Source organism: Lichenostomus cassidix, chromosome 9 (assembly GCF_008360975.1).
Source record: "Lichenostomus cassidix isolate B80296 chromosome 9, HeHo_3.0, whole genome shotgun sequence".
Classification (NCBI taxonomy): domain Eukaryota; kingdom Metazoa; phylum Chordata; class Aves; order Passeriformes; family Meliphagidae; genus Lichenostomus; species Lichenostomus cassidix.
This window is the reverse complement of record NC_139490.1, coordinates 1,666,334-1,694,326: the sequence shown is the minus strand read 5'-3', so window position 1 is coordinate 1,694,326 and position 27,993 is coordinate 1,666,334. Positions and strand designations below refer to the sequence as shown.

The following is a 27,993-nucleotide window of genomic DNA, read 5'->3' as shown; positions in this document are numbered from 1 at the left end:
TACAAATAAAATAAAGCATTTTCTTAAAGCAGGATTGGCCAACACTGAGATTCCCTCACTGCAGCCCCTGATGCAGCATGGAGAGGAGAGGGAGCAGCAGGGTGGTAATTCCAGGATCCTCCTGTTTCCCACCATGGACTGAACTTTCTTCTTTGCCCCCCTCTACAGGAGGTCTCCCTTTCCTCAATTTTTACAGTCAAAAAGTGGAATTTTTTTGAGGCTGGGTTTATATTAGAAAGATCAGATTTTTACAAAATTCTATCATGATTTACAAAACAAAACAAAGGCTACAATACAGAATTAGATCAGACAAAAATAAACAGTAGCCATGGGGCTGGAAGTTGATTCCTCCCTATTTTTGGGCTACACTGCACCCAAGGGCACGGAGTTCATCCAGTCCTTTCACAGCCAGGATTTTGGGGTTGGTGGCCACACTTTTGGTGGTGTTCTGGGTTTTATAAATCCCAATTAATCTGTCTGCAATCTCAAACATGTTGTTCCGCAGGGAGATGATGATGAACTGGGCGTTTTTGGTTTGCTCCTGAAACAGAAGGGATTTGTGTTAGTGCCCAGCATTCCCAAAATTCCCTCTGTCCTGGTGTGGCACACAAAGCCAAGTTTCAAACTACAGCTGCAGGCAGGGAACTTCAAGTGTTTCCCTAATCTGAAGTAGCTGCTCTTAATCTTTGCCACTTGTTTCCAACACTGGTGGTTCCCAGTTAATAATGATTCTGAATATTCAGTGTTTAATTACCAGTCTGAACTGGAGCCAGGTAAAGGGGATTGCTGTGCTTAGATATGGTGAGGGCAGAAACTTTAAAGGCATGGGAAAAAAATCTAATCAAGCCATAGATCAAAGACACTGATGGGAATGACATGGAAGTATAAATCCGAGGAACCTTGGGAAATAAGTTGTGTATTCTTACAATACTGATGCAAGTCTGTGTTTTCAAGAGGAAGCAGTAAACTCCAGCATTCCAGATCTTAAATCTGGCTGTAATTGTGTTGCCACTTTGTCCCTTCCAGAGGAGAAGGACAAACCTTAGGAAGATGAAGCCACGAGGAACTTACATAGATGTAAAATGCTACAATGGAGACGTTTTTGAAGTCGAGGGCAGCGTCGATCTCATCCATGAAATACAGTGGGGTTGGTTTGTAGTGGTGAAGGGCAAAGACCAGGGCCAGGGAGCTCAGGGTCTTCTCTCCTCCTGACAGGTTGAAGATCTTCTTCCAGCTTTTCTTGGGAGGTCGAACACTGCAACAAAGCAAGGGTTTGGTCTGTCAGCATTTCTGATCTTGGCCTGAGCCCAGCCTGGGCTAACACAGGAACTGCAGCACCTCACCCCCCTGCTCACTGCCTGTCCCAATTTACCTCCCAGTTCATGAATTTACTCCTGTGACCACTTATGACAGAGCATTGCTGTGATTCCCTAGGCAGAATGAAGTGACTTGGGAATTCAAAAGTGCTGGGAAATGAGTTCAAAGCTTCCCAACTGCTGTTGGCTCCTGGTTTCTCCAGAAGGAAATCAATCTCAGAGCTACAAAGTTGTGGTTTCTGTCACTATTTGCCAATACTGAGCCTGTCTTAGTTCACTAATGATTAACGAACATTTACCTTAAAAACAGGTTGAAAGGACTATGATGATTAAAAATTAACAGAATATAAAGTATTTTGAAAACCTGAACATGATTCCCTCCGAGAAGGGATCCAGACTGTCCACCAGCTCCAGCTCAGCGTCCCCTCCCAGCGTGAGCATCTGGTAGTTCTCCTTCAGCTTGTTGGTGATGACATTAAATCCTGCCATGAATTCATTCAGCCTTTGCTTCCTGAGATCTTCATAGGCCTGTCTGAACTTGTCTCTCTCGCTGGTGATGTCATCCAGCTCTCCCACATGTTTCAGGTAGAGCTCTTCCTGCAGGGGGAAACAACCAACCAAACCAGAGGGCACTTAGAGCAGCTGCCTCCTCGATTAAAGTTTAAACACTTTTCCTACCATTTGAACATTCCTTTATCCCAGGAAGAACTTTCCTCTTTCCCAGGGCTAACAGCCCCTGAAACAAAACCCACTAATTACCTCTCTTTTCCTATCTCTGCTGCTGAGGAGACAAAAACCCCAAACAAACCTGTGTTACAATAGAAGTATTTCATCTGTTGAGTGGTTCACTATTACTGAAGGGAGGAGGGCAAAACCCCAGTGTTGTGTGTCTGCCTCGGCTGTGAGGACTTGACTCTAATAAACACTCCCAGGGGAGTATTTAGAGAATAAATACTCCCCTGTATTTATCATTTAGGAGAATCATTTAGGTTGGAAAAGCCTTCAAGATCATCAGGGAAGTTGTCACCTGACCCTGACAGTACGGAAGCTCCCAGAAACACCTTCCACCTTGGCTGAGGACGAGCTGCTAACAACAGGAACAGGAAAACCCCGGGGTTTTGGGAGGAACACATCCCTTCTGCTGGGATATTCCCCCTCAGGGATCCTCAGGGCCCAGAGGAGCTTTACCTTCTTCCTGTACTCGGCGATGGCGCCCAGGTTGGGCCGCAGCTCGTGGTGCTGTGCCTCCAGCAGGGCAATCCTCTTGGTGATCCCCTCGGGGTCCTGCAGAGCCTCCAGCTCTGCCGCGCTCAGCACCGCCAGCTCCTCGGGGGCCTCGTCCTCTATGCGGTGCAGGGAGAGCTTGGAGAGCTGCAAGGAAAAAGCCACGTGGTGGGAAGATTTAAAAATCGTAGGAAGCTTTAAAAATCACAGGAAGCTGTTCCTAAAATGAGTTTTGTCTGGGTTACTACAGAGCGAAGCTTCCGATCTCCCAACGTGTAAAGATTCTTCCATAATTGCCTAAAATAGGATGTGAAAAGGACAATAAATTTCATCCTATTATTCTGTTCCTGCATAAACACTAGTAAACTCTGATCTGAAGAGGAATTTTCTCCCAAATTCTCTGTTTTCTAATGGGATGCTGATGTGTTCATCCTGGATCCCTGAAGTGCTCAGAGCCATGACAGGGCTTGGAGCAACATGGGATGGTGGAAGTTGTCCCAGGAAACTCGATGAGCTTCAAGGTCCCTCCCAACCCAAACCATTCCACAATTTCCTGGTTTAAGTTTTAGGAACTAAAGCATTTCCTTACCTCTTTTTGCCAGTGTTTGAGCTTCCCCTGGTGGGTGGAAATGTGGTTGTCAATTTGTTCAATTTTCAGCTTGATGTTCAGAGCTTCATTTTGAAGGGCAACTTCAGCATCCTCAATAGTTTTCATCTCCTGGAGTAAATTCTTCTGCTCCTCCTGCACTGCTGGCAAAGTTTCCTGAACAGAAAAATGGCCCAAAAGGGCATTAACCAATCACCTAAAAAAATCCTGCCTCTTTTTTGGGTGGTAAGTGTGTTTTCACTTACAGCTATTGATGGAAACAAATAAATATTCTTGGATTTATAACTGATCCCTGAATTCTGGAATGACTAAGAATATGCTGCAGTTTATATTTTCATTCCAGATCTGGACCAAACAGGTCCTACACTCATTTTTAGCTAATTAGAGAAAGACATCAAATCCCAGCTTTATTTAGAAGAATTTCAGCCATCCTGGTTTTCTCTCTCTCACATACAGAATCTAGATAGGAAACTAAAATCCCACATAATGGGAAAAAAAAAATCTATTTTTAAGCAACTTTTAAACCACAATTTTAAGCAACTTAAAATTTTAAGTAATTTCTCTGGGGACACCTGGTGTAAGTTTTTTCCTGAATTGGGTCAAGATAAATTTCCAGGTGAGTATAAAAAATAAAAATCCACCATTGCCCCAGCCTGGGTGCTGTGCAGAGAGCATGGGCTCTCAGTGGGATCCAAGGAGGACTGACCTCCTCTCCCTGATTTCCCTGAGCCCAGAGTGCTCCCAGGACTCACCTCAGCCTGTCTGCGCTCGTTCATCACCTCGGTGGCTTTGTCCTCCAGCGCTGTCAGCTCTGCTGTCAGGCTTTTCATCTCCTTCTCCATTTCCTCCAGCTCCTTCTCGGTGCGCTGCAGAGCCTCCTGGGACTGCTCCAGGCTCCTGCCCAGGGACAGGGATGGGTGTGAACCTCACAGGAGGCAAATGGCACAGAGAACAACCCAGGAACACAGTCACTGACAACGAGGAACTGCTGCTTCAAGCACCAACTCCCACACTCCAGAGGTGTCCAAGGAAAATAATGTCTTCCTCAGCAGCCAGGCCTCACTAAATGAGTTAATTTCTTCTTTGAGAGTTTGGAATCTCTATGGATTGGGGAACTCCCATGAAAAATAGATCCCATTTTGCTTCCTGACAGGCCTCCTAATAAAATCAGTCCCTTCAGATTTGAGCTGCTCCAGCATATCCAATTCAGTGCTATTTTGGACTTTATCCTGAAATACTGCAGTTCGGTGCCAGGCAAATATTACAGAAATACTGATTAAATGTGACTTTCAGACTATTACACACTACAAAATTTGACTTGCCTTTCCCTCCCTGAGCCCCATTTATCCAGAGGCACTGAGTAAGTGCAGCTCCAGCCTGGAGCTCCCAGCTCTGTACCTGTCTGCAGCCCTGGCTGCCACCTGGGCCTTGTTGATGACTGAAGAACATTCATCCATTTCCTTAGTAATCTGATCAATTTTGTTCTGATGTGCCTTCAGTTTCTGGTTGTTGGTGTCCACGATGAGGTTGTGTAGTCGTTTCACCTCCTCCTCCATCCTCTTGGCTTTCTCAGCCACACGCTCGTAATCTGTCCATGGAAAAAGGGAGTTAAGTATCCAGTGCTGCTCGTGGATATCAAAATTAAAGGGATAAAGTGATGGAAATTATTCCAGATTTAAGCTCTGCTCTAGTTCTCTACTGAGAAGTGCATGTATTTCTTTATGCTGTGACAAATGATGAGTTTAAGTGTGACAAACATCAAAATACAGCCACTTCTTTCTGCCACTGCTCTGTCAAAGCTTTCCTGCTGTAAAAACCACTCAATGTGGACTAGTCAATGTACACAGAATACTTAAATACATCAGGTGGTGCATTAGAAGTTATTTCTTTGCATTTAATTAGTGGGAAGATGCTCAAAGGTTAATTTACACCAAAGTTTCTCAGGATTGGGTGTAACTGTGTAGTTACTGCCCCTGCTGAACAGCATCACTGCACAAAAAGGATGTTTTCCCACAAAGAACACAGGGATTTATTTTATAGACTTATGTCAGTCTGGTTAAAGCCTGGCAAAACGTTTCACTTGAATTTTTTATCATTACCTGCTCATTAACAATTCTTACCCCTAATTAAATTAAGTTTCCCTATTGAATGAGTAATACAGCCACAAAAATCTAACCAAAGAAACAAAACACTTAAATTCATGTTTACTTTAGCTTGACTGAAACATGAACTTGAGCAATTACAAAAAAAGGGTTTTACTCTCTGATATCTTCAAACACCTCAGAGAAATAAGGTCCCAAACCAAGACACAGAACTGAAGCACAAAACCATTCCTCCATTAGTAAAAGAGCATTATTACAATTTTTATCTCTCCACAAAATGTACCTTTTTTATAACCACCCAGGACTTTTTCCAGCTCTTCCTGTTTGGCTTTGTCTGGAGCAGCAGCAGCGACTTTGGCTTCGAGTTTCTTGATTTGGTTTTTGAGATCCATTTCTTGCTCAGAAAAACTCTGCAGAGAACACAAAACCAGTTTGGAATCTTGTCCTTGAAAAGCTCCCTGGCACCAGGCAGGCCTGTGTGGAAGAGCTCAGGAATTCCCACCTGGATATTGGCTGTGTATTTCTCCGAGGTGTTCCTCATTTCCTGAATGTCCTGCCGCAGTTTCCTCATGGCTTCTTCCAGCTGGGTTTTCTCCTCCTCACACTGCACTGCTCTCTGGGAGTCCTTCTGCAGCTGGGATTCCATTTTACTGATCTGCACAGAATGAGAGCATCACTCACTGCTGCCACCACAACAAAACCAAGGCAGGGCTCATCCCTGTGCTCATTAGCTTATAAAATACAGGAGAAAGTGGAGTAAAAACTCGAAACTGGGGAGTCTGAGTGCTGGGAACATCAGCTCTGCCAGTGAGAAACAAGAGGAGCAGCTACAGATTAAAACACAAATGGAATTCAGAAGAAAAAATAAATTGTATCGTGATATGCCAAAATGGTGTCCAAGCTATCAAAAGGAGCACTAGGAGGCTAAATTAAATAATGGGCTGGGCTGTGAACAAATACAGAATTCCAGCATCACTGAGGCTGGAAAAACCCTCCAGGATCATTGATTCCAAGCTGTGCCCAATGCCCACCTTGTCCCCAGCCCAGAACTCTGAGTGCCACATCCAGGCCTTCCTGGGACACCTGCAGGGATGGGGACTGCAAACCTCCCTGGGTAGCCCCTGACAGTGACAACTCCTTCATCTTCCTGATGCACTTCAGAGCAATATAACCTCTCCTAACATGGGGAATTTTGGCTTTATAAGCCCTTGTTAACGATCTCCCATCACACACTGCTCCTGCTCAAGCTGCTTGGAAAGGCACACGTGTGCAAGAACTGCCCACAGTGAGCAATTCTGCTGGAATTCCATTTCCACTATGCACTGACCTCTTCTTCCGAGATATCCATCACGACTGAGGAGCCCATTCTGCCCTTCATGACTTTCCCCCCACCACCAGTCATGGTTCCTACAGAAAAAAGGATGAAAATATCAGAAAAGTTGTCAGGCTTCAATATCACCCACAAAGTGTTTCCAACAGAGCTCCAGTTTCTGCTGCAGTACCTGTCACCTCGATGATTTGCCCTTGCAGGGTTACTACCCTCCACCTTTTGTCCTTCTGGAATGCTATTCTGGTGGCTTCTTCCAGGTTTTTAGCCACCAGAGTGTCCCTCAGGGCAAAGTAAAACGCCAGGCGAACCTTCTTGTCCTCCACCTTCACCAGGTCAAACAGCCGCGGGGTATTCTCAGGAGTTGGGATTTTCTGCATTCTCTTTTCCCACACAGCCATCTACATCCACCAAAGAAACAAAGGAATGAATCTTTAGGATAAACATTGAGGTCACTCAGTTATTCCCACACAGTCATCCACATCCTCCAAAGAAATAAAGGAATCAATCTTTAGGATAAATGTTGAGGTCACTCCACTATTCTGTGAGATGTTAAGGCTTTAGAAGAAATGTAATTAGACTGCAATTAAGGGTAAAATGATTGGTTTTCCCAGGGGTGGGACTCACCTTGTCCAGGGCTATGAAGGTGGCAACTCCAACCCCTCCTGCCTTCAGGAAGTTCACACAGGCCTGGGCAGTCTCCATGGTGTCCACAACGATGTGGTCCAAGGCTCTACACGAGGAGGAAATGGCCACATCATACTTGTCATCGATGGCTCCCAGGTCCCCCTGAGCATTGAGGGATGAGGGGAAACACTGATTAGTTGTTGCCTGAGCTGCTCTTGGAGTTTTATGCTTTCCCAGTAAATCCATGAATGCGTGTTTTTAAATCTACACACACCGAATAAACTGATTTTTCTGAAGCAGAGATAATTCTCCTCGGACTAAAGATTGCAGAATACAAAAGCAGCACTTTTACATTTACACTGATAAGCAGCAGGAATGCAGCTCTGAATTTTCACTTTAATATTGCTTGAAAAGAATTGAAAAATGTTTTATTTTGCAGCAAGTCCACAGGATTTAGAGCTCTGCTCTCCAAATTCCTAACAGCAGGGAAGTGAGGCATCCCACACTTCATCACAGAACACCACTCAGCTCCTCTCAAGTTTTTAACCCTTTAGAGCCTTCTAAAGCTTACCAGTCTTCCAAAGAGTCCAGGAATATTCCCACATCTCTTCTGCTGGAGCAGAGCCTCGAGCACTTTTCCTCGACTGCGACTTTGAGCTAAAGAACTTTTGGCTTCTTCTACTTTCCGGCGCAGGTTTCGCACGAGATCCTTGGCCCCACATTCTTCTCTCCCCAGCTTCTCCAGAGCATTCTCTTTCTGGGGATTCAAAGAAACACATTGCCTCAGCATCCCAAAAGCTAAAGGATACAGAGAGTCTTCAATGCATTATTTTTTCCTTTGTGGAATGATTGAGGAGCAAGAAATGAAATTCAAAGAATTCCAGGATGGTTTGGGTTGGAAGGACCTTAAAGCCCATCAGTGCCACCCCTGCCATGGCAGGGACACCTTCCACTGTCCCAGGGTGCTCCAGGGACAGCCACAAATCCAAATCCAAGGGCAGCCACAGCTTCTCTGGGCACCCATGCCAGGGTCTCTCCACCCTGAAGAAGACTCAGTGTGAAATTAAATCTATTACCTGGCAGGGATATGTAGGATTTCATTCAAGTCAACATTGGCTTAACACAAAGTAAGTCTGAAATAAAATATTTGCTTCACCAGCAAGCTGAGTATTAGAAAACAGCTTTTCAATGTTCTTTTAGTGGAAATGGTTTTTGGTTTATTTTCCCCACGATTATTGCTAAAAAGAAGAGTGGGACTTTGGTGTCACCCGAAGGAATTAAAGAGCAAAGTCACATCTCACCTCCTTGAGCTGCTTCTCAGCCTGGGGTAATTTGCCAGCTATGTCTTGGATGGCAGCTTTCCTTTCCTTCACGGTGTTCAAGGTGTTCCCCAGGGCCTCCTGGGCCTGGCTGAGCTGAGCCACAGCAGAGTTGTACCTGCTCAGGTAAAGCTCCAGCTCTGACTGAGCTATCTGCATCTTGGATTGAGCCTCGTCCACCTCACTGCTGAACTCCATCAGCTGCTTCTCCTTGTCCTGCAAAGACACTCAGCTCAGCCCAGCAGCAACACTTCTGTTCCCTGGGAGAACCAGCATTGCTCCATTCATTAACATATTCCACAGAGGGGGGAATAAACATGGCTTTTCCTAATTATAAAGCACTTCACAAAGCATTTCCATAAAACTTTGCGTCATTTTGTCAACTTGAAGTTGGGAGGAGCCCTACACACTGTGCTGAATTACAGCTCCAAACGGAGAATCCACGTTTTCAAGTACAGAAAATAACCCTGCAAATTTACAGGATAAATTCTCAGTCTCCAGGTGTTCAGGGACTGAACAGCACAAACAACAATAACCAAGTTTTGGAGTAGCTGTACATTAATTTAAAGATAGAATATAGCTGTGGAAAAAGTTGGGAATGGACCATTCCAGAATATCTTTATTTGGGCTTAAATGTTTTGGTGGGAGAAAATGAGTATATTATTTAATATAAATCTGTGGATGAGCTACCTGATGATGCTTGGTCACTCGAAAAGCAGACAAGAAGGATTTAGCTGTAATTATTGATTTAAGACTAATTGCCCATTCAGGCTCCTCTGCACTAACACAAAGAACAGTGGAATGTCAATAAATGGCATTTTTGAAGTGTCTGGTGATGGTTTCCCTCAGAAGCATGAAGTTACTACAGCAGGTGGATAAGTCCTGCCTGTCCAAACCTCTTTTTCCTTCTGAATTCCCTTAGTCTCCTCCTGCAGGGAGGCCAGAACCTCCTTGAGCTTGGCTGCCTCCTTGTCCCTGGCCTTGGCCAGCTGCTCCCTCCTGGCTGTGGCATCCTCGATGTCTTTGGCATGGGTTGAGGGGACACTCTTCAGCTCCTCCACCTGCAGCAGCAAAGGACTTTGAACCTCCTCTCCCACTGAAACATGCAATTCCTGAATCCCCCCAGATCCAAAGACATCCCAACACCTGGCAGGGACCAAGTGGATAACACAGATCCATAAATTAACTCCATTCATGGAGTCATCACTGCAGTGAGTGACAACCAAACAAAATCTCTGCCTGATTTATCAATCTAAAATATCTGATTAAAACAATTTAAACCCCATTTTCCCACCCTCTTTGCTGTAATTGGTGCCCTTTCCATTTTCTCCCAGCTGCAAAGGTGTTCCCACAATTGACTTTTCCAAGCCAATCCAGGCTCTCACTACCTTTTCCTTGTGCTTCTGAAGCTGCTTCTCCAGTTTTTTAGCCTTGCTCTTGGCATGTTTGAGATTCTCCCTCACTTTCACATCCTGCAAATCCAGCTCAGAGAATTGTTTTTTATTGTTCTCTATGAACTGTGTAATTTTATTGTATTTCCTGAAGGAAAAAAGAAAAAAAGAATAATCATCTCCCAATTCTTTTTTGTGTACAGTCAATATAAAGAAATATGTACTTTAAAACCCATTTGAAAGATCAGACATTTTCTTCTTGTAATTGTGAATATTACTCAGAAACAAAGCAAGGTAATTTGAATTTGTTTCAATTTATTTTTGTGCATGTCATTTATTTTTGTACATTAATTTATATGCTTTTTTTTTGCATTTAGATGTACCAGAAGTGATTCTGCTCATCAGGTAATGCAAGTTTTTGGTGGAAAACATGTAAAACACAGTACTTTTAGCTCATAAATACATCCCTGAAGTACTTACTTTTCAAGCTCTTTCAAAGCTTTAGTCTTGGTTTTTGTTTCTTCTGCAAGTTTACTGCTTTTCTCATTAATACTTTTAGTTTCTTCGTTAATTTTTTCTTTCTGCATGTCCAGGTCACTTATTCGTTTCTTTAGGTCATGGCTAGGAAATAAAACAATAAAAGCTCAATTTATCCATCTTCATAATGAATCTCTACTTCAGTGTAACAACAGGATTATGTTAAGTATCAAAAGAAAACAGTAATTTGGAGTTAAGAAATGCAAAATATTTCTAGTTTGAGATGTTGAAGTGAAGTTTAACAGCCCCCACCACATTAAAGCCAACCCAGAGCTTGAGAACTACTTACATGTAATATTGGCAGATGTGATTCTTTTCCTTAAATATGTTATTTTCCAAGCGAAGGAACTCAATGGCTTTATTCTTGTCCTCTTCCAAAGCATCTTTTTCTTTCTCCACCAATTTAACTCGATTTAACTGCAGAGAACAGAGGGGCAGAGCTGAGGCAGAGCCAGGATTCAGGAGGAAACCATGAGAAGAAAATTCCAGAGAACTGGTGAGCAGGAATTACCTTTACAAGGCAATTTTATGGTTATTTTCTCTATCTCAACCTTTTGATTGACCTTTTCTAAGTGAATTCCTACAACTCCAGGTCTTCTGTTTCCCTTCAAAAGAAGTCCACCACAGGATTTACCAAGGCCACATCAAGGGAGAAGAACATTGCTACAATTTAGAACTTTTTGTCTACTTCTAGCACTCAATGCATCAATCAAATGCTACAAAAGCTGACTGTGCAGCAGCATTTCTGTGCATTTTCAGTTCTCCCAGAGCTGGGTGTGAGCAGTGCTGGGGTTTCTCTGGGATGCCCCAGGAGCTGAGGCTCACCTTCTCCCCCCTGCGCTCGTTGAGGAGCTCCACGCGGCGGCACAGCGTCTGGATTGGCGCCTTGAGCCGAGCAGATCCGATCAAATCCTCCAGATATTCCAGCATTCCCTCGTCGTGCTCTGTCTGCCCTTTGGGCTTCATCATGGCAATCTGCTCCACTTCCCCCTTGCAAAACAAAACTTGGGTCAGGCTTTGCTTAGTTTTTTTTCTGGGGGAAAAGGTATTCTGAAAAAAAAAAAATCTACACAATGAGTAAGAGACGTTATAAAAAAAAATAAAATATTAGTTTTATAATCAGCGATCAAAACTATTCAAATAGGAATAGCACAGAATTATTAAGGATGGAAAAGATCTCCAAGATCAAATCCAACCTTCACATTTATTTGGGAGAACAAAGATCAGGATGAATGGAAATTTCCTCCAAGGTAGTGATGGGGAGTCACCCTTCAGGTCTGACCATTCCTTCATTCTCTAAAGACTCAAAATGTGTTTCCCCAGCCTAAAAAAAGAAGAAGAGAATAAAGGAGGCCCTGGAAGTTCCTCTTTACAAACAGAAAGTCCATAAAATCCTGGCTGACGGATGAACTGTAATTATAATTAATTTAATTGAGGCTTCCTTGTTGGAAAATGAAAAGGATTCTTTAAGTCGGAGGTTTCTTTGTGTAATTTCCCTTTATGTACAGCATTAACTTTAAGTGATTAAGGTGATATTAAACTTTTTTTTTTAAATAAGATTTAGAAAAGATTAAATAGAGGCAATGATGAAGACAGTTTGTGTTACACTTGCAGGTCTGACAAGACAAAAAACCCAACCCAAAGTTATTTTTATTTATTGCACATCTCAAAATGCCAAACAATCAGTTTTCTAATAACTGCTGCTGAATTATATAAAATCCCAATTACCCATTTACTCCCTTGCCACAAAAGTGTGGTTTCAGCGCCCAAAACTGCCTGTCAGCTTATGGGCTGGAAACTGTGCAACCTCCTAAATTACCCTGGGATTGTCAGAACTCTTTTCCCTTCTTGCATTCAAGCATTTCCTCTGTTTACATCCACGAGAAAACAATCACAGGAAAGATTTAACTCAATGCTGATCAGGACTGAGAAGTTTCTGCACTGGGTTTACATCCCTCGTGTTTGGTGGTGTAAAAACAAATCCTACCCTGGATTTAACAGAAAAATTAGGAATTATGGACAAGCAAGGAATGAATCAATTTTCTATTATATGGGTAAATATAATTAACAATCTCTAAGCCACAACCATCTAAAAAAAGATGATGATGCAGCTTTGTGGTTTTTCTGCAGTTCACTAATGTGAATTTTTTGAATTATTTTCTCATTGAGAGTAAAATAAAAAATATTTAGAAACTAATAATTACATAATAAACTGTATTAATATTTAATATATGCATACTATTAACATATAAAGAAATCTTTATATATTTAAGCAATAAAAATGTTTCCAGCTGTTTTAATTGATAAAGGAGAGTGAAAAGGTTGTACCTGCTCTTCTTGACAATGATTAACAGAGCAAACAGATTTTACAACTCTGCATTCTGTTAAAACTCAATTTAAGTGTTTCCTAAGTATTTAAGTGTGCTCATCACTTGCCCCATTATCCGAATTATGAATTTGAAATCCCCCAACCAACCTCGCTCTTTGTGCATTTCGAACTGCCCGACATTCTGAAAGTGAAACCAAGGCGGGGCAGGCAGACATTTGTTGAGCAGTAAGGGGAAAAGCTCGGGCAGCTCCTCAGAGCTGGCAGCCCCACCAGAACCCAGGAAAAGCTCCCACCAGATCCCCAGAAATGTCCAATTCCTTCCCTCCCTTGTCTCCCCCTGGCTCAGGGATTCAGGAGAAGGAGCAGTGTGTAAATTTAAAAGGAAATGCAGGCTCTGCTCAGACAATCAAAATGGATGTCAACACCCAGCCATGGGCGATGCCAACACAGAACCAAACATCCACACGAGGGAAGAAATCCCTGGAAAAAACTGCCTCAGATCTGTCCTGGAGAAACTCTGGGGTGACTGAACTGTGACCTTCCAGTGCCTGAAGGAGCTACAGGGAAGATGGAGAGAGACTGATTACAAGGGCAGGAGGGACAGGACACAGGGGATGGCTTCAAACTTCCAGAGGGCAGGGATGGATGGGATTTTGGGAAGGGAATTGTTCCCTGGGAGGGTGGGGAGGAGCTGGGATGGAATTCCCAGAGAAGCTGTGGTGCCCCTGGATCCCTGGCAGTGTCCAAGGCCAGGTTGGACAGGGCTTGGAGCAACCTGGGACAGTGGAAGGTGTCCCTGCCATGGCAGGAGTGGAACAGGATGGGATTTAAGGTCCTTCCAACCCAAACCATCCAGGACTCCACATTTCCATACCCACCAAGCCTTTTGGGAAGGCTCTACACTCAGTGCAAGAGCTCTAAATGGAATTACAAACTCAATTTCAGCTCCTACAGTGTGTGGAGCCTTCCACATCCACATGGCTCCATTGGGCTGCAGGTACAGCATGAGTTAGAGATGGCCAACTCCAACTCTGTGCCATGAGCACAAAGCCCAGCAGCAGATCCCACCGAATTCCTCAGGGTAGTTATCAGGGAACACCCATTGGGAGTCCTACAACACAGCCTTGTCTGGGGAAACATCTCCAAGCAATCAGCTGAGCCCTGGGACAAATCAGGACCAACCTGGTTTGGGATGAGGCCATAAAATAAAGAGCCTTCTCAGCTGGAAGTGATTCCTCTAGTGAAACAAGAGAAATAAATTCCAGCAATCTGGAACCTGTGTTTCTTCACACTGCTGACTAATTCACAGCTGTGATGTTTAAGACACTTCCTCAATTTGAGAATTGAAATTTCTGTTGTGCCCAAGAGCAAAAGCTTTAAAGGAAGTTTCAGGACTGGCACCACCAGCAGCAGGTTCCATCCCTGGTGTAACATTCCCAGGCTGCCCCACAAGCCCTGCTCTCTCTAAAAGCAGGAAAACCCAGTTGATCCTCTCAGCACAGCTCTAACCAGAGGATATCCAATGTTTTCTGGCACATAAGGGTTGGAATTTTAAACAAGGTTATCAAACTGCTTGATAAAGGGAGTTTTGACCTACACAGGTGGTTATTTCTGCAACACTTGCACCAGTCTAGAAACAAGATCCTGCAAAGGGAACTCCCATTTGTTGCACTGTGTTCCAGAACCTTCCTTTCCATTTGGGAATGGGTCCTGTTTTCCAAAGGCAAGGAGTGTGAATGCAGGATGTGCTGATCCCAACAGGGACATGATCCAGCCCTCAGTGCTGGAACTGGGGTTGTTGGGGATTTGAGCTCTGCACCGGTGCTGAACTGGAACTGGGGAGTTTCAGGATACAACACACATATTCCATCCCAAAATGCTGCCATGAAAGAGAAAGGGATGGCAAATAGCCTCTGGCAGTGAAAAATTACTGACAGCAACCTGAGAATTCTCCATGAGGAGCAAACAGCAAGTTTTAGGGTAGAAGTGACTTTAAAGGGACACCTTCCACTGTCCCAGGCTGCTCCAAACCCTGTCCAGCCTGGCCTTGGACACTTCCAGGGATCCAGGGGAAGCCACAGCTTCTCTGGGAATTCTATCCCAGCCCTCCCCACCCTCCCAGAGAACAATTCCTTCCAATATCCCATCTAGCCCTGCCCTCTGGCAGGATGAGTTGTGGCTGGAGAACCTATAAAGATGTCTGGCTTTTATTGATTATTGCCTCCTCTTTTCACCCCTGAACGTTTGGGAAAAACCTTTGGGAAGGCAACACCTTCAACAGCCTGAGTTTTGTCTAAACTGTCACTCCAGCATTCCCAGAGCTCTCTGTAAATGTTCCACACAATAATTATGGCACAAAACAGGTAAAAACAGTTTTCCAAGATTTTGGGCTGTCACTTAAGTTCTGCTGTCCTAATCACAGCTGTAAAATCAAGTGCTGAAATCCTCGGAGGAGGCTGGAATTCAGGAGCTGGGAGTGCACTGTGCTCTGGGCAGGCAAACAGGGGACTTTGGGTGCTTTCTGAGGGGAATTCTATGGTGCAGCTGGTGTGCTTTGGGTTTTAGAGGGTTTTTTCTTAGGGGAGATCTTCAGCACTACTCAAACATGGAGTAATGTGACATCTGACTGAACTGAAAATCACAGTTTTGCTCAGGAGAAATGACTTTAGAGAGAAAAACTATCTACAAAATGCAGCACCTGTCAGGAACAGGTCAAACCAGGTAATTTGGTTTCAAAATCTCATTAAACCACCACAAAGTTTTAGGTGTGGCAATTGTGACTGTAATATTTTGTATTTTTAAGAATATTTTTAAAGATAATTTAGTTTTTTTAATTCATGACAATATATTAGTAGTTTCACTGTAGTAAAAGCATATTTTTTATAATATGCAAGCTTTTAAGGCTTTTTGAACACATAAAAGAAACTTTTCTTATTGAGATCAAAATCATTTGAGTGATGGGTGGGAATTAGCAAATTTTACTGTAATCCCAACCCTAACACCTGTTACAGCATAATTCCAATAATCTTGTAATTTCTCAATTCTGTCAATATGTACATTTAATTTGCTTACTAAATAGAATAATCACATAAATTAGTTTGCAACTTTATGGTATTAATTAAGTGAAACTGAATTAGCTGATATCTGAATGCAGTGATTAGGACATCATTTAATTGATGAAGCACCACAAGATTAAGGGATGATTGGGATGGAGCAGTGCTATAAATGAAAGGGTAAATAAAATTTAATGTAAAAGCAGTGTTTGCATTTATAAAAGCCGCCTTAACTCACAGTTTTGTGGAGGATTAGAGCAGCCACAGTCCAATTCTGGTATTTGTTTGTCCAGTGGAAGAAAACCCATCTTAATTCAAATTACAACCCAATTTCAATTATTTTAAACTTTTCAACATGGAATTCGAGAAAAAAGTGACCCAGCATAGGGCAAACTTCTCTTAACAAAATAATAATCATGTTATATTTTAATCCATTTTCCAGACCACAGCAATGTTTCAATTCTCTCAAACACTGAAGCAAATGGAACAAGAGCAGATTTTGCAAAAGGAGCTGAAAACTTCTCAGCATGAGGAGCAAAGCCAGAGTTACACAGGAACACTGCATGTGCTTGAAGGAAAAACACATCCAAACACTTGCAATGTTCATATAAAGCTGTTTTTCAAGAGATTTAACAGAGAAAATCCAGGATGAATTTTGGGAAATGCCCATTCCAGTTTTCCCTTTGGCTCTTTACCTCACTCCTGCCCCGAGAGCAAAACCAGCACTACTACAAAGTTCCTATGCTGAGGTTCAGCTTTTTGCTCATTCAGCTCCAATTCCACCTGTTTGACACAACTTGGAACTGCTGCAGAAAGTCCAGGGGGAGGAAAATCAGAGGAAAAGCAGCCTGGATGTTGTGTAATTTTGATTTGCTGCATCTGATCCCAGTTGCCTCACTGAATTTTTATTTCCTGGCTGCTTTGTGCAATCAATTTCTTGATAAAATAAGGCACCAAAGTGCATTTTTCTCCTAAAAAAGCCTTCAGGCAGTAAAATGAGACAAGTCTCTCCCCTTCCCTGTCTGCAACTTCCACTGTTTTCAGCCTCTCTCCTGTTTTTAATTTTTTTATTTTCCTTATCTGTGCTCACACTTGGCTTTGGGGTTATTTCCCCCACTTCACCACAATGGTAGCTCTCACTTTTTAAGCAGGAGTACAGTAAAGAAAGGCAAAAATAACTGCTAAATTTCTGAATCTTCAATTTTTCCAGACTGCTAATTTTTATTTACTTTGACCCATACTCCCATCTCACAAAGTTTTGCCCATGAATTCCGATTCTGCATCCATGGATTTTGGAAGCTATGTATGGAGAGAACCAATATTCCCCTAACCTCATTATTCTCCTGCTGTGATACAGTTTTTGTAAGCTACAACAGGATATTTGGGATTTTTTTTTCTGTAATTCCATCTTATTGTAGCTGTAACTTTCAATTTTACCACATGGTGAATACACAGGAGGGGAAAAAGCATCAAAAACTTAAATTCATGCCCTTCCTTCCCAGGAAAACTCAGTGGGAAATAAAGTCAAATAAAAAATAACTGCACATATAAAAATCTACAATGACACCACTGACCAGAGATGAGAAAAAACTTTGAGTCTTTTTCCAATATTGAGTTCTTTGCACAAAACTACAATTCTGCATTTTGTAAAATAATTTCAGGAGTTTTAAGGACATTCCTGTGTTTAACACAAGAACACAAATGAAGTGCAAATCTAGAGCCTCTTTGGAATTGAAGTCAGGAATTTCCAAACCCAACCTGCAATGTCTGAGTTGTTACTGGTGTGTTCTAATGAAACTGTTCCATAATCTCTCCGTTCCACACTGCCCCTAGAAAAATGATTTTCTCCTTCCCATTTCTCCATGCTTTCCTGCAGGATTTCTTACAGAACAACTCTCTCTTCACCTCCAGTTCTGGCAGCACAGATTTTTTTTGTATTCCCATTTCTAGCCTCACCTCCAATGTTTGTGCCCATGAGGAACACAGACCTCAACAATTGGGAATTTCAGCTTTATCTCAACGAGAAGAAATTCTGCTCTCCCTCATTTCCTCCCCACTGCCCTGGAAGTGACTCTGACATTATTTCCACCCAGAGCAGGTGAAAAACCTGACACAACTGCCTTGCTGGCAACCTCACCTCGCCACAGGATAAGACTGAGTTCCAATCAGTTACAAATTACACACAAATAAAATCACTGCAGTTGTTTATACCTGCTGAAGATTACAGGAGAATATTTTCATGAAGTCTATCAAATATATTCAAATGAAATACCACTGTGATTAGTACAAAACTGACTTAATGCAGTTTCAATTTGTTTGCGAGATTCTGAAACAAATTGAAATCGATTTAGAAATCTGCTGCTATGAATACTGAATTAATTCTGCAATATTTATGGGGGGATTATTCCACTTTGCTTTTCCACCCTTTGGAATGACTCTGCTTCTCTTCCCTTGCCCACCCCAGAGGTATCACAGCCTCTCCTCCCAGATATTCCCCCCTGCATGTCCAAACCTGAATTTCCTTCAGGTGTTCCCATTTCTGTCACCATTCCCTACAGGAAACCAGGCAGGAGGAAGAGGTTGAGGTTTTATAACCTATTCAGAGGAGTCACTCCAAAAAACAGAACAAATACTTACTCTGAGTTTGTCAGCCTGGGCAGAGCAGGATATTCCAAGGCTTTCAAAAAGCTAAATTATTTTATTTGTTGTTCTTTACACCTCTATAAGTTCCTGGGGTTAAAGCAGTAGGTGTGGAAGACAGAAAAGCAGCAGATTTTCCCCCAAACACTCTTTTTGAAGTGAGAAGATGCATTTTTTTCCTGTTTTAGTTTCAGGCACCTCATTAAAAATGCATCATATTTATAATAATTTTAAATAGTAACTATGATAATGCAAAAGAATTGCCTATTCCTGAAGTACTAAAAGCACAGAGGAATTCAGTAAAAGCATGAAATATGGAGTGTTGGAAGTTAAGGATCACAGAAGTGACAAACTCCTCCTGTTCTGTGTTGGCAACATCCCATTGGAAGCAGAATAATTTTTAAACCAGATTTATTTCAATTTGCAAGTTCAGGCACAGAATTTGTAATTTTTCTAGACCTACTCAATTACTCTCACATTTTCTGTTTTCCCACTGGTGTTTTTTTGAAATGTTATTCACAGAAGTCAGCAGCAGTTTGATTTTAGTATTTTCAGTTTAGCATCAGCAGAAATACCTAGATCAAAACCCAGCTTTCAAATTTTACCCTAAAAAGCACCAAAACCAGCAGAAAACCACCACAAAATAGGGGTTGAAAGGGGGAAAAGGAAGCAAAAAAAACTGAAGCAGTCTTCTAAAAAGCAAATATTTTCCATTGAGTAATGGTAATTACGTTAGCAAGATAAAAATCAAGGCTCTAAAGGTGTTGTAAGAGAACATGTCCTACATGCAGTAACAACATTTTCTTTAGTGCTAATAGTGAATGTTCTGTCACACACCCAAATCAGCATTTGATAATCCTTAATTAATATTTTTACCCAAAATCTAGAGTACAAATGAAATATTTTAATCACACCCTATTGATACAGTCATAATTCAGAGATTTATTATTTATTTTAAATGAGAAATACTTGGTTAAACTTAGTTTTGCTATTAAAAAAAAAAAAAGAGAAAAAGGTAAATAAACCTATTGCTTATCCCTTCAATTTTAAATAATTTGGAAAACATTAGGGGGAAAAAAAGGCAATCCTTGTGATAACAATCCACAGCCTTAGATGGTCTTATTTCCTTCTAACTATAAATTTGAGGATTTGAGGGTTGAAGTTCTGCTGTCATTCTGTGGAAAATATTGCTACATTTCCCCACTGGAAACACTCAGTTTTGGACAGTCAGATCAGTGGATTTCACTTTAAAAAGGCAAAGGCCTTGCCCTCAGTCAGAAAGGCTAAAAAGCAGAAAATCTCAGGGCAATTTCTGAGACAAAGGCTGGTGGGATGAAAGAAAAAAATACAGTGGGAAAACACTGCTTTCTGCTTTAATATTGGCTCTGCTTCCCTTTATTTCCCTTTGCAGGGGTAGAAAGCCTGAAATTCCAGCTTTTAGGAAAAAAGGGATGCTCTCCCCTTTGAAACAATTTGTGGGAAAAGAAAATAAATCCCATTTGGGGTGGAGGGAAAATATAAAATAAATTTAAAAAGCAATACTGCTTCCCAAATAAATGTTCCCTAACACTGAGCTTTGGGTATCTCTGCACCAGCATTTCCACCCTGCTTCATCTTTCATTTTACATTTTCTCCCTTCCAGAAATGTTGGCAAAATGAGATTTGAGAACAACTGTATAGAAAAAAGGGTGTGTTTACTTCGAGTTATTTTCTTGGAGGTGCTTCTCGCTCCATTTTGAAGCAGAAAATACAGGAATAAAGTGTTGGAGGAAATAATTAATTGGCATGGAGACTTGCAAACAGAGATATCCTCTTTTTGTGGGTGTAGCTGCAAAAAAGGACTTGAGGAAGTGAAGCAAGCACAGCCACACAGCTACAAGTTTTTAAAATATATATATATATATATTTTAGAGGGGAACTGGAAGCTCCTTTGACAGAAACTGGCCTAAAATAAACTCTATTAAAACATTTCAGGCCTTGGGAAGCTCCCACTGATCACTGATTTCTAGGCCATGATTCTCCAGAGGAGATTTGGGACTTGTTAGTAATTACAGGTAATTGCAGAAATAGTTCTTCAATGGAATTAATATTTAAATACTTGTAAGCTCAATTTATATTTTAATTGTTTGGCACACAGCAAAATTCTCATTATTTAAAAACTCAAAAAAAATAGTGTGGTTCCCTTCAGCCTGACTTTAAACCAGCAAAAAAGCTTCACAATTTGAAGGTCAAACCTGCATATAAATGATATTATATTGACAAACTGTGATTATTTTTACAGTATGGGTTGCAAACTGTGGCTTTGAAAAGCACAAGCTGGATTGATTATAAACCTGGAGCTGTTAAACAAGTGTAAACAAGCAGCACAATTCCTGGGATTTTCCTTGCACTCATTTTTATGCACAGCTCATTTTTCCACACTCACTTCTCAGCAAAACCACATCTCCATAGGAGAGCTGCAGACAACAGTAGCAGAAACAATGAAACAATTCCAACAGCAATCCATACTGCTGCAGCTCAGAGCAAAGCAGCCCCCAGTTGCTGAGGCTCTGCCCCGCTGAAGCAGCACAAGAATATTGGGGTTGAAGGTTTCTTTCACACTCCAATATTTACGTGCTGCTAGGGCGGAACGAGCACAACTCTGCCAGGCAGGCACACAACTCCCTGCTGGAAAAAAGGGACATCAGGAACCCCATTGTGCCAGGCAGGCACACAACTCCCTCCTGGAAAAAAGGGACATTTTCAGGAACCCCATTTTCAGGAACCCCCAAACTGTTCTCTGCCTTAAATTCCTCCAGCAGCAAATAATGATTCGCGCCTTGAGCAGAGCATGCAAACCATGATGTGCTGCTACAGCACTTTAAGGCCTCCAGGACAAGCCTTCAAACCTGGATTTTGATTTTTTTTTAAAGAGTTTTAACTGGAAATACAACTTGCAAATTGGTTTTATTGGCACACCAACCTGTAAAATTAAGAACCTGTTATGATCCAGATCAATGCCGTGGCTTCGGAGAAGCATCCCAACATCTCTGAATGTCTTTTTCTTGCCATTGATGTAGTAGGTGGAAGAATTGTCTTTATAGGCTGTTCTAGATACACAGAATTTGCTGTCAGGAATGACTTCATAATCATCTCCTTCCTGCTTTGAGGAAACACAAAGCCAGAGAAACAATTACTGTAGCTGTGTATTTATCTAGTGAATTGTGAAACAGGAGGGAAGTTTTATCATGATCAGGTTTTATCATGGACTCTGAGTTGCAGAAGTGGGAACTGTCTTAAAATTGCATCTTTCAAAAAAAAAAGAGAAAAAAAATCAGAAAAAAAATCCTGTTTGAGAGCTGGACAAAAAATATTCTGAATTGTTGAAACGGAATTGCCTTCATCTGATGCCTTTGTCAGCTGTGCTATCAGCTAGAGCTGTGAAAATGCTGCATGGCTTGTGTTTGAAATCCCAGAGCTCTGGAAGCCCTGAGTGCTCCCTGCCTCTGCAGCTCAGCAGCTCCAAAGAGAAACTGCACCAGAGAAAAAAGCCAAACAGGCAAGATGTGACAAATGTGACATCAGCAGCTTCAAAGGAGATCTTCCATTTACCTCCAGAGCAGCAGCCAAAATAGAGCTGTGCCAGGCTTTAAAAAGTTAAAATTTGTCCAGATTAACCCCCAAGAGCTCTCAGTTTGCTCTCTGGTACATGAAGAGAGCTTTTAGATCATAAAGTTGGCTTCTGGAGGTTAATACAAAATTTAAAAAAAAATTTTAAAAATTTAAATTGATTCATTTTTAATCTGGTTATTGTAAATACAAAAAGAAAAAAAATATAAATGTCTTGTCAAACGGTTTCTAAAAAAGGCTGTAAATGCTGCCACTTTATTAACATAATTTTTGAAATTTCTATGTACACTTCCCACTTTTTTGGTTGACCCGAAATTTAAAAGTCTGGATGTGTGAACAAAAAAGAAATTTAAATCAAGAGAAATAAATTCCTTGTACTGTAATTGCAATAAATCAACAAAAAAAGTGATAAAGTTTTTATCCATACACGAAGCAGCAAGCAAAATAAACATTTTTTAAAATTTGCCAACACTTTCTATTTCATTCAAACAAAATATCAGCTTCAAAAAAATAAGTGGTAAAATGTGGAGTCCAGAATTTTTGCTGAAAAATCTGTTATAAAATTGCAATCACATTTACAGTACATAAAGTGTAAATAAGTTTCAGATTCATTATATATTTTTCTAAATTTAGATAACCTAAAATAGTTTCTAATCGGTTTGAAAGGTTTTGTTTAAACAGGTTTTATTTCTTAATACATGTGTTTGTATTATACATTTAAGAATACATAACATCTCCAGACACAAACTTATAAATTTTTATCTAATTCTTTTAATTGCAGAAATAAGTTTTATTTACTTGGGGTAAATGACATTACAAATCTAAAACGAGTTCTTCTGAAAATGATTAATAACAATTTCCAAATTGTTTTAAAACAGACAGGTACCACATATTAGTCTTGCAGCAAATAAAAAAAGAATCCTTACTAATATTTTAAGAGCTGCACTACTCAACAGAGGATTTTTTAAAGTTAATTAACACTGATGGTTTATATCCCAAAGGTAAACTTATCATGCTATGAAGTTTTCCCCAGTTCCAACTAAAATAAGCAAATATTAGAAGTTTTTCAGCTCCTTAAAGGAAAAAACCAGGCTCCCCTGTTGTGCCTGGAATCATACATACCTTGTCAGTGATCTTTTGGAAGTGAACTTCCACAGAACAGCTCTGGATGTCCTTGTGCTCGTCAGAATTATGGATCAGCACCGAGAGCTTTTTGGATCGGATTTTTTGGGCTCGATAGCCAAACACAAAAAGCAGGGAATCAATGATATTGGATTTGCCACTGCCATTTGGCCCGATAATACACGAGAAACGCTGCACAAAGAGGGGGGAAAAAGAGATATTCAAAGTGAAAGAGATACCCTGGCTCCATCACCCATTTAAAAAACAATTCTTCCTCGTGCTTGCAACTGTTTGAGAGCTCAGCTCTTGTTGCCAAAGGTAAAAGTGAAGAAAAGCCTCACACCTCAGCTCAGCTTTCTCCATGTGAACTGGTTAACCCAAAGCCCTGCACTTCGCAGCCTTCACAAGCACAGTTTCATGCTCAGCCACGTAAGTCTCTTGTGGGCACTAAAAAATATTCTCTTTCTTCAAACAGCCCTAAAAGTTCTCCAGCAAACGAAATCAGGAGAAAAGTGAGCTTTTCTAAGCTGTGCTGACAAATTAAAATTGCACAGCATTGGGAAATTGTACTTCACTGTTTTCTCTACTTAATTTAGGATATTACTATCAAAATATTCCTAAGCCTTAAATATTTTTCAGTTATTTTGAGGCCAGCTTAGATGAAAATACAGGAAGGAATAATACCACCCAGAGAAGTCTTACCTTCAGTTCACAACTACTTAATGTAAAAGAAAGATACCTTGTGAAAAGGTCCCAGAGTTTTCTCCCCTGCATAGGATTTGAAGTTCTGGTTTACAATGTGAGTGATCATGAGCCGAGGAGCACCAGGTTCACTGGTCATTGCTGGAGGTGGGGGAGGAGGGATGCTACCCAAAATCTCTTCTAAACTTCGATTATCCACCACCTCATCTGAGGCTGCTAAAACCCATCCAAGTAAACAGAAAGATAAAAAAATAAAAAATTGTAAGCTCTCAACGATTTGACACCTTTTTAAATGTTCAACCGAAAAAGCAAACATCACTTCTGTCTGAACCAAAGCTACATTTTGGCCTGCAATTATTAATCTGAGCTGAGTGGAATTAAAATTCTTCTTTCCACAAACTGAATGTTTTTTAAGAGCTACTTAAGATGTCCCATCGCTGGGTTTGTTCTTTCATTATGTAATTCTTATTCCAACACACTTTAACAGGCCCCCTGCAATTCCAACAGCTCCAACCATCACAATAAATCTGCAAATGTGAAGCAGGCAAAGCCTTTCTAATTAATAACTGCAAAGCCACATTTCAGGCATGCTCCAGAGTCTCTGTGCAAGATTTGGGGATCTGCACGAGGCTCTGAAAGCTGCAATGACAGCACGGCTGCTCTGCAAAGACAGGAAGTTTGTTACGAAAACAAACTGGCCCCCTGGATATCAGCAAAGCAGCTTTTCCCCAGACACCAGCAACTCCTTTTTCAAACAGGCAGCAATTTTGGCCACCAATTTCAACGTATTCATCTATTTGTCAAATACCTGCCTTCAATAACTGCACATCTGGCTACCTAAAAAGTCACACAGCTGCTGGTTTTTCAGATTTTTGCTGTGAAAGCTCAACTCGAGGAACTCAAGAAAATACACTGCTTCATGAAAAAGAAAGTCAAATCATTTTAAGAGTTAAGTAAATAAACTTGACATTTATTCCATTCCAAGAAATCCCATACCATTGGCTGCCTATAAATTTGAAAAATCCTGCTGTTGTACCACAGCCTTAAGAACAATGTTCCAGATCAGGGCTCCGAAATAGGCTTTATTAGGAGCAAGTCTACAAATTGCTTTTGCACTTGTACTGGGCCAAACCCTTTAACTCCCTGCAAGCTCCTTTGACCATTTTAAAAGCAGCTTAAATTTGCCAGGAATCAAGGCTTTCAGCATTGCTTTGTAAAAGGGAAAAGAGCAAATCCCATCTGGAGCAGTTGGGAAATTCAAGTTGCTGCTAAGGAGGCTCAATCAGCACCACGACGGCCAGAGCAGACCTACCTTGGGGAGGTGCTTTGTCAAGCTCCCTGGTGCCTTCATTTTCCACCTCCATGTCACTGGAAGATTCCTCCAAGGGCTCCCTGCCCTTCCCATGGGCTGCAGTGGAGGTTTTGGTTCTCTTGCTTGGCACGGTCCCTGTTGGCTGCTCCCCTTCCATTCCAAGCAATCAAACTACTGAAGGGCTCTATCTCCTTTGCTAACACAAACAAGAAAACCCCGTGATCTCAGCGGCACCGAGCTACAGCCCCCCGAGGAATTCACCTACACCTCTGCCCAGATGTTTGACTCATTTAGAAACTTACGACTGGAGGCATTTAGAAGACAAAAATCCCAATTTGAAACGGAATACAGATATTAGCTTCGTAATGATATAATTTAAGATACATCACCCCCCAAAAGGAGGGGGTGAGCCTAATCTCTATAAACAGCATGGATCTACCTGCTGCCAACTCACGGACACATTCAGGGCAGTGGCTTTGCTCACAAAAAGCCACCGTGGTGCTGGGGGCAAAAGGGTTAAAGACACATTAAATAACAAACCGAGGAGCCACAAGTCTGTACCCTCCTGGAAGAACTCGCTCTATTTCAGACCTGACGCTCGTTTTACTTTCAATAATCCATGCTAAATGTTTGTACGCATATATACAGATAGAGAAACGGAGAAACAAAAGACCTGCGCGATTATAGCAAAGACTTGACTCTTAAATAATTTAAATCAACACACCCAGCTCCCAAAATACAACACAACCCCTCCTGCCAGCGCATTCAACGTTCCACAGAGAAAGCAAAACGAAATACCTTCATCTGGTTGGGATGTTAAAGTGAACAGAGCAAGGACGAGCATTACAAAAGCCATCAGCTGGCACTTCAGCACAGCTCCCCACAGCACGGGTGAGGAGAAAGCACCCGATGAGAAGAAAAGCCGAGTGAGGAGCAAAACTCTCCCCCCAAAGAGCTGAAATCGCAGCAAGTGGCGAAGTGAGCTCGCAGCAAAACAGACATGAGAAAGTTTACTTCTCACAAGATAAAAAACTGACGTGGTTAGAAAGTCATCTTACAATTGGTGCCAATCATTTGACGTTTTCAGACCTACCCCCAACCCACACTCTCATGAGAGTCCTTCATTTGGGACAATGGGGGAGGGGGGAAATGAGAGACACAACTCATTTTCAGCCGATTTCAGGCTATGCCCCCGTTCAGAACTGTTCCGCAATGGCTGTCTCAGACAATTACAGCCTCTCAAAGCACCACGTTTATTTTTTTTTTTTCCACACTGCTCCACTCCAACAGAATTGTGCAATATAGACCTATTTACCTTCCCAACCCTTTCCCCCCCCACCCTCGGATACTTCAACAGAATGAACAAGCCGAACTACTTGACCTCAGCTTTCAAATCGCGATAAATCAGCTGCCACATAGTCTCTAACAAATTTAACAAATTCGTGCCCAGCCCCTCCCCCGAGCCAGCTCGAAGGTGTTTGGCAAAAAGCATCTCTCCTGCCAAGCGCCGTTTTTCTTACGCGGATGGCGAAAAAAGAGCCAGAGACGGACAGAAAAGCTTCCTTATTAACAGCCGATTAAACCTGATAGCGACAAGCCCTGTCAAGTGACAAATCTGGGGCTTTTTTACAGCCTAAGGAGCCCCACTGCACCCTTGTCACGCTCTTTCCAAGTCACAGAATCCCAGAATATTCCGAGTTGGAAAGGATCATCGAGCCCAACTCTTTTAAGTCAACGGCCAATCGCTAAAGGCTTTCTTGGGATTTTTCTCTCATCCTCCAAGCAGCAAAGCAGCGGGCAGAGCCGGTGCTGGAAGGGTCCCTGCCCTAAGCAGATTAAAATCGCGTCTCTCCGCTAGCGAAACGCGTCCCTGAAGTTCCCCGTGTCCCGGGGGTCCCTAAGGCATAGCGGGAGCCCTAAGGCTGCACAGCCCTGCTGTGACCCGCTGCTCAAACCCTGCGGCGACAGCGGCGGGACAGAGCGGCCGTGCCCGCAGCCCTGGGGATCCTCGGCGGGACAGCCCGGCCCGGGGAGAGGCGCTGCCGCCGCTTCGGCTCCCGCCGGCCGAGGAGGGAAGAGGGAAACAAGGCGCGGGGCAGAACCCGCCGTGCCCTCAGCACCCCCTGAGTGCTCTAACTACTCCCTGCTTTCCCCCTCAACACTTTCCCTTAAGCATCCCTGTCTCCCCCCTCAGCAAACGCCTGTCTTCTCTCAACACCCCCAGCCTTTCCCCTCGCCATGCTCCACTCAGCACCCCTTGTCTTCCCCTCAGTCTTTATCTCTCCCTCAGCACCACTTGTCTTCCCTCAACACCCCCAGTCTCTCCCCTCAGCACCTTCCCGGGGCAGCTCCCCGAGGGCACCTCCTCCGCCGCCAAGCCCCTCCAACCCCACCGCCCTGAGGCGAACCGCCATCGCTTCCCCCGCCGAGCTCCTACCTGCTCGTCCCGGCGGCTCCCTGCCCCGGCGAGGCGGCGGCAGCGCGGGCGGCTCCGGCTGCTGGAGAAGCTCAGCCGCTTCCACACTCGAAAATGGCGCCGAAACGGCGAACTCAACCGAAATTCGTTAGAAAAGCGCGGGGCAGGCTGGGACGGGAGGGGCCGGCCCGGGTTTGAACGGCACCGCCGCCCGCCCGCCATCTTGTGTTCGTTACCGCGGCCGGGGGAAAGCGCTCAGAAACCCGCCCGGAGAGGCTTTTTTGGGGCAGAAACTCAGGGATGGGAGGCTTTAGGGGGTGAGGGTGACGCGGGGACACAGTCCCGCGGCAGTGCCGGCGG

The 27,993-nt window shown here is 42.6% G+C and overlaps 1 protein-coding gene across 7 annotated transcripts; it reads right to left on the bottom strand.

Moving 5' to 3' along the window:
* On the bottom strand, positions 1–27,814 carry SMC4 (structural maintenance of chromosomes 4). 7 transcript variants are annotated; one of them, XM_085068925.1, is made up of 24 exons: positions 27,655–27,814; positions 25,218–25,413; positions 23,943–24,121; positions 23,204–23,395; positions 21,435–21,611; positions 11,276–11,440; positions 10,740–10,867; positions 10,394–10,534; positions 9,911–10,061; positions 9,419–9,583; positions 8,505–8,738; positions 7,775–7,960; positions 7,204–7,365; positions 6,752–6,977; positions 6,577–6,656; positions 5,752–5,904; positions 5,533–5,659; positions 4,546–4,735; positions 3,900–4,044; positions 3,130–3,303; positions 2,505–2,687; positions 1,681–1,913; positions 1,072–1,255; positions 1–541 (listed from the first exon to the last, which is right to left on the bottom strand). In XM_085068925.1, exons 2-24 carry the CDS (start codon positions 25,372–25,374, stop codon positions 353–355), a joined length of 3,921 nt encoding a protein of 1,306 aa, XP_084925051.1. In that variant the 5' UTR covers positions 25,375–25,413; positions 27,655–27,814; the 3' UTR covers positions 1–352. The 7 variants fall into 7 exon arrangements, with proteins under 7 accessions (XP_084925051.1, XP_084925055.1, XP_084925053.1 ...); XM_085068929.1 differs by having other exon boundaries at positions 23,943–24,118; XM_085068927.1 differs by having other exon boundaries at positions 25,218–25,408; positions 27,655–27,784.
* Between the last annotated feature and the right edge of the window lie 179 nt (positions 27,815–27,993).

Coding starts and splice junctions, on each gene's coding strand:
- SMC4 (XM_085068925.1), bottom strand. CDS start 25,374: ATGGAAGGGGAGCAGCCAACAGGGACCGTGCCAAGCAAGAGAACCAAA. Junction 7,961..8,504: donor CTGAGAAGCAGCTCAAGGAG/GTGAGATGTGAC, acceptor TTGAATCCCCAG/AAAGAGAATGCTCTGGAGAA. Junction 542..1,071: donor TTGTAGCATTTTACATCTAT/GTAAGTTCCTCG, acceptor CTTCTGTTTCAG/GAGCAAACCAAAAACGCCCA.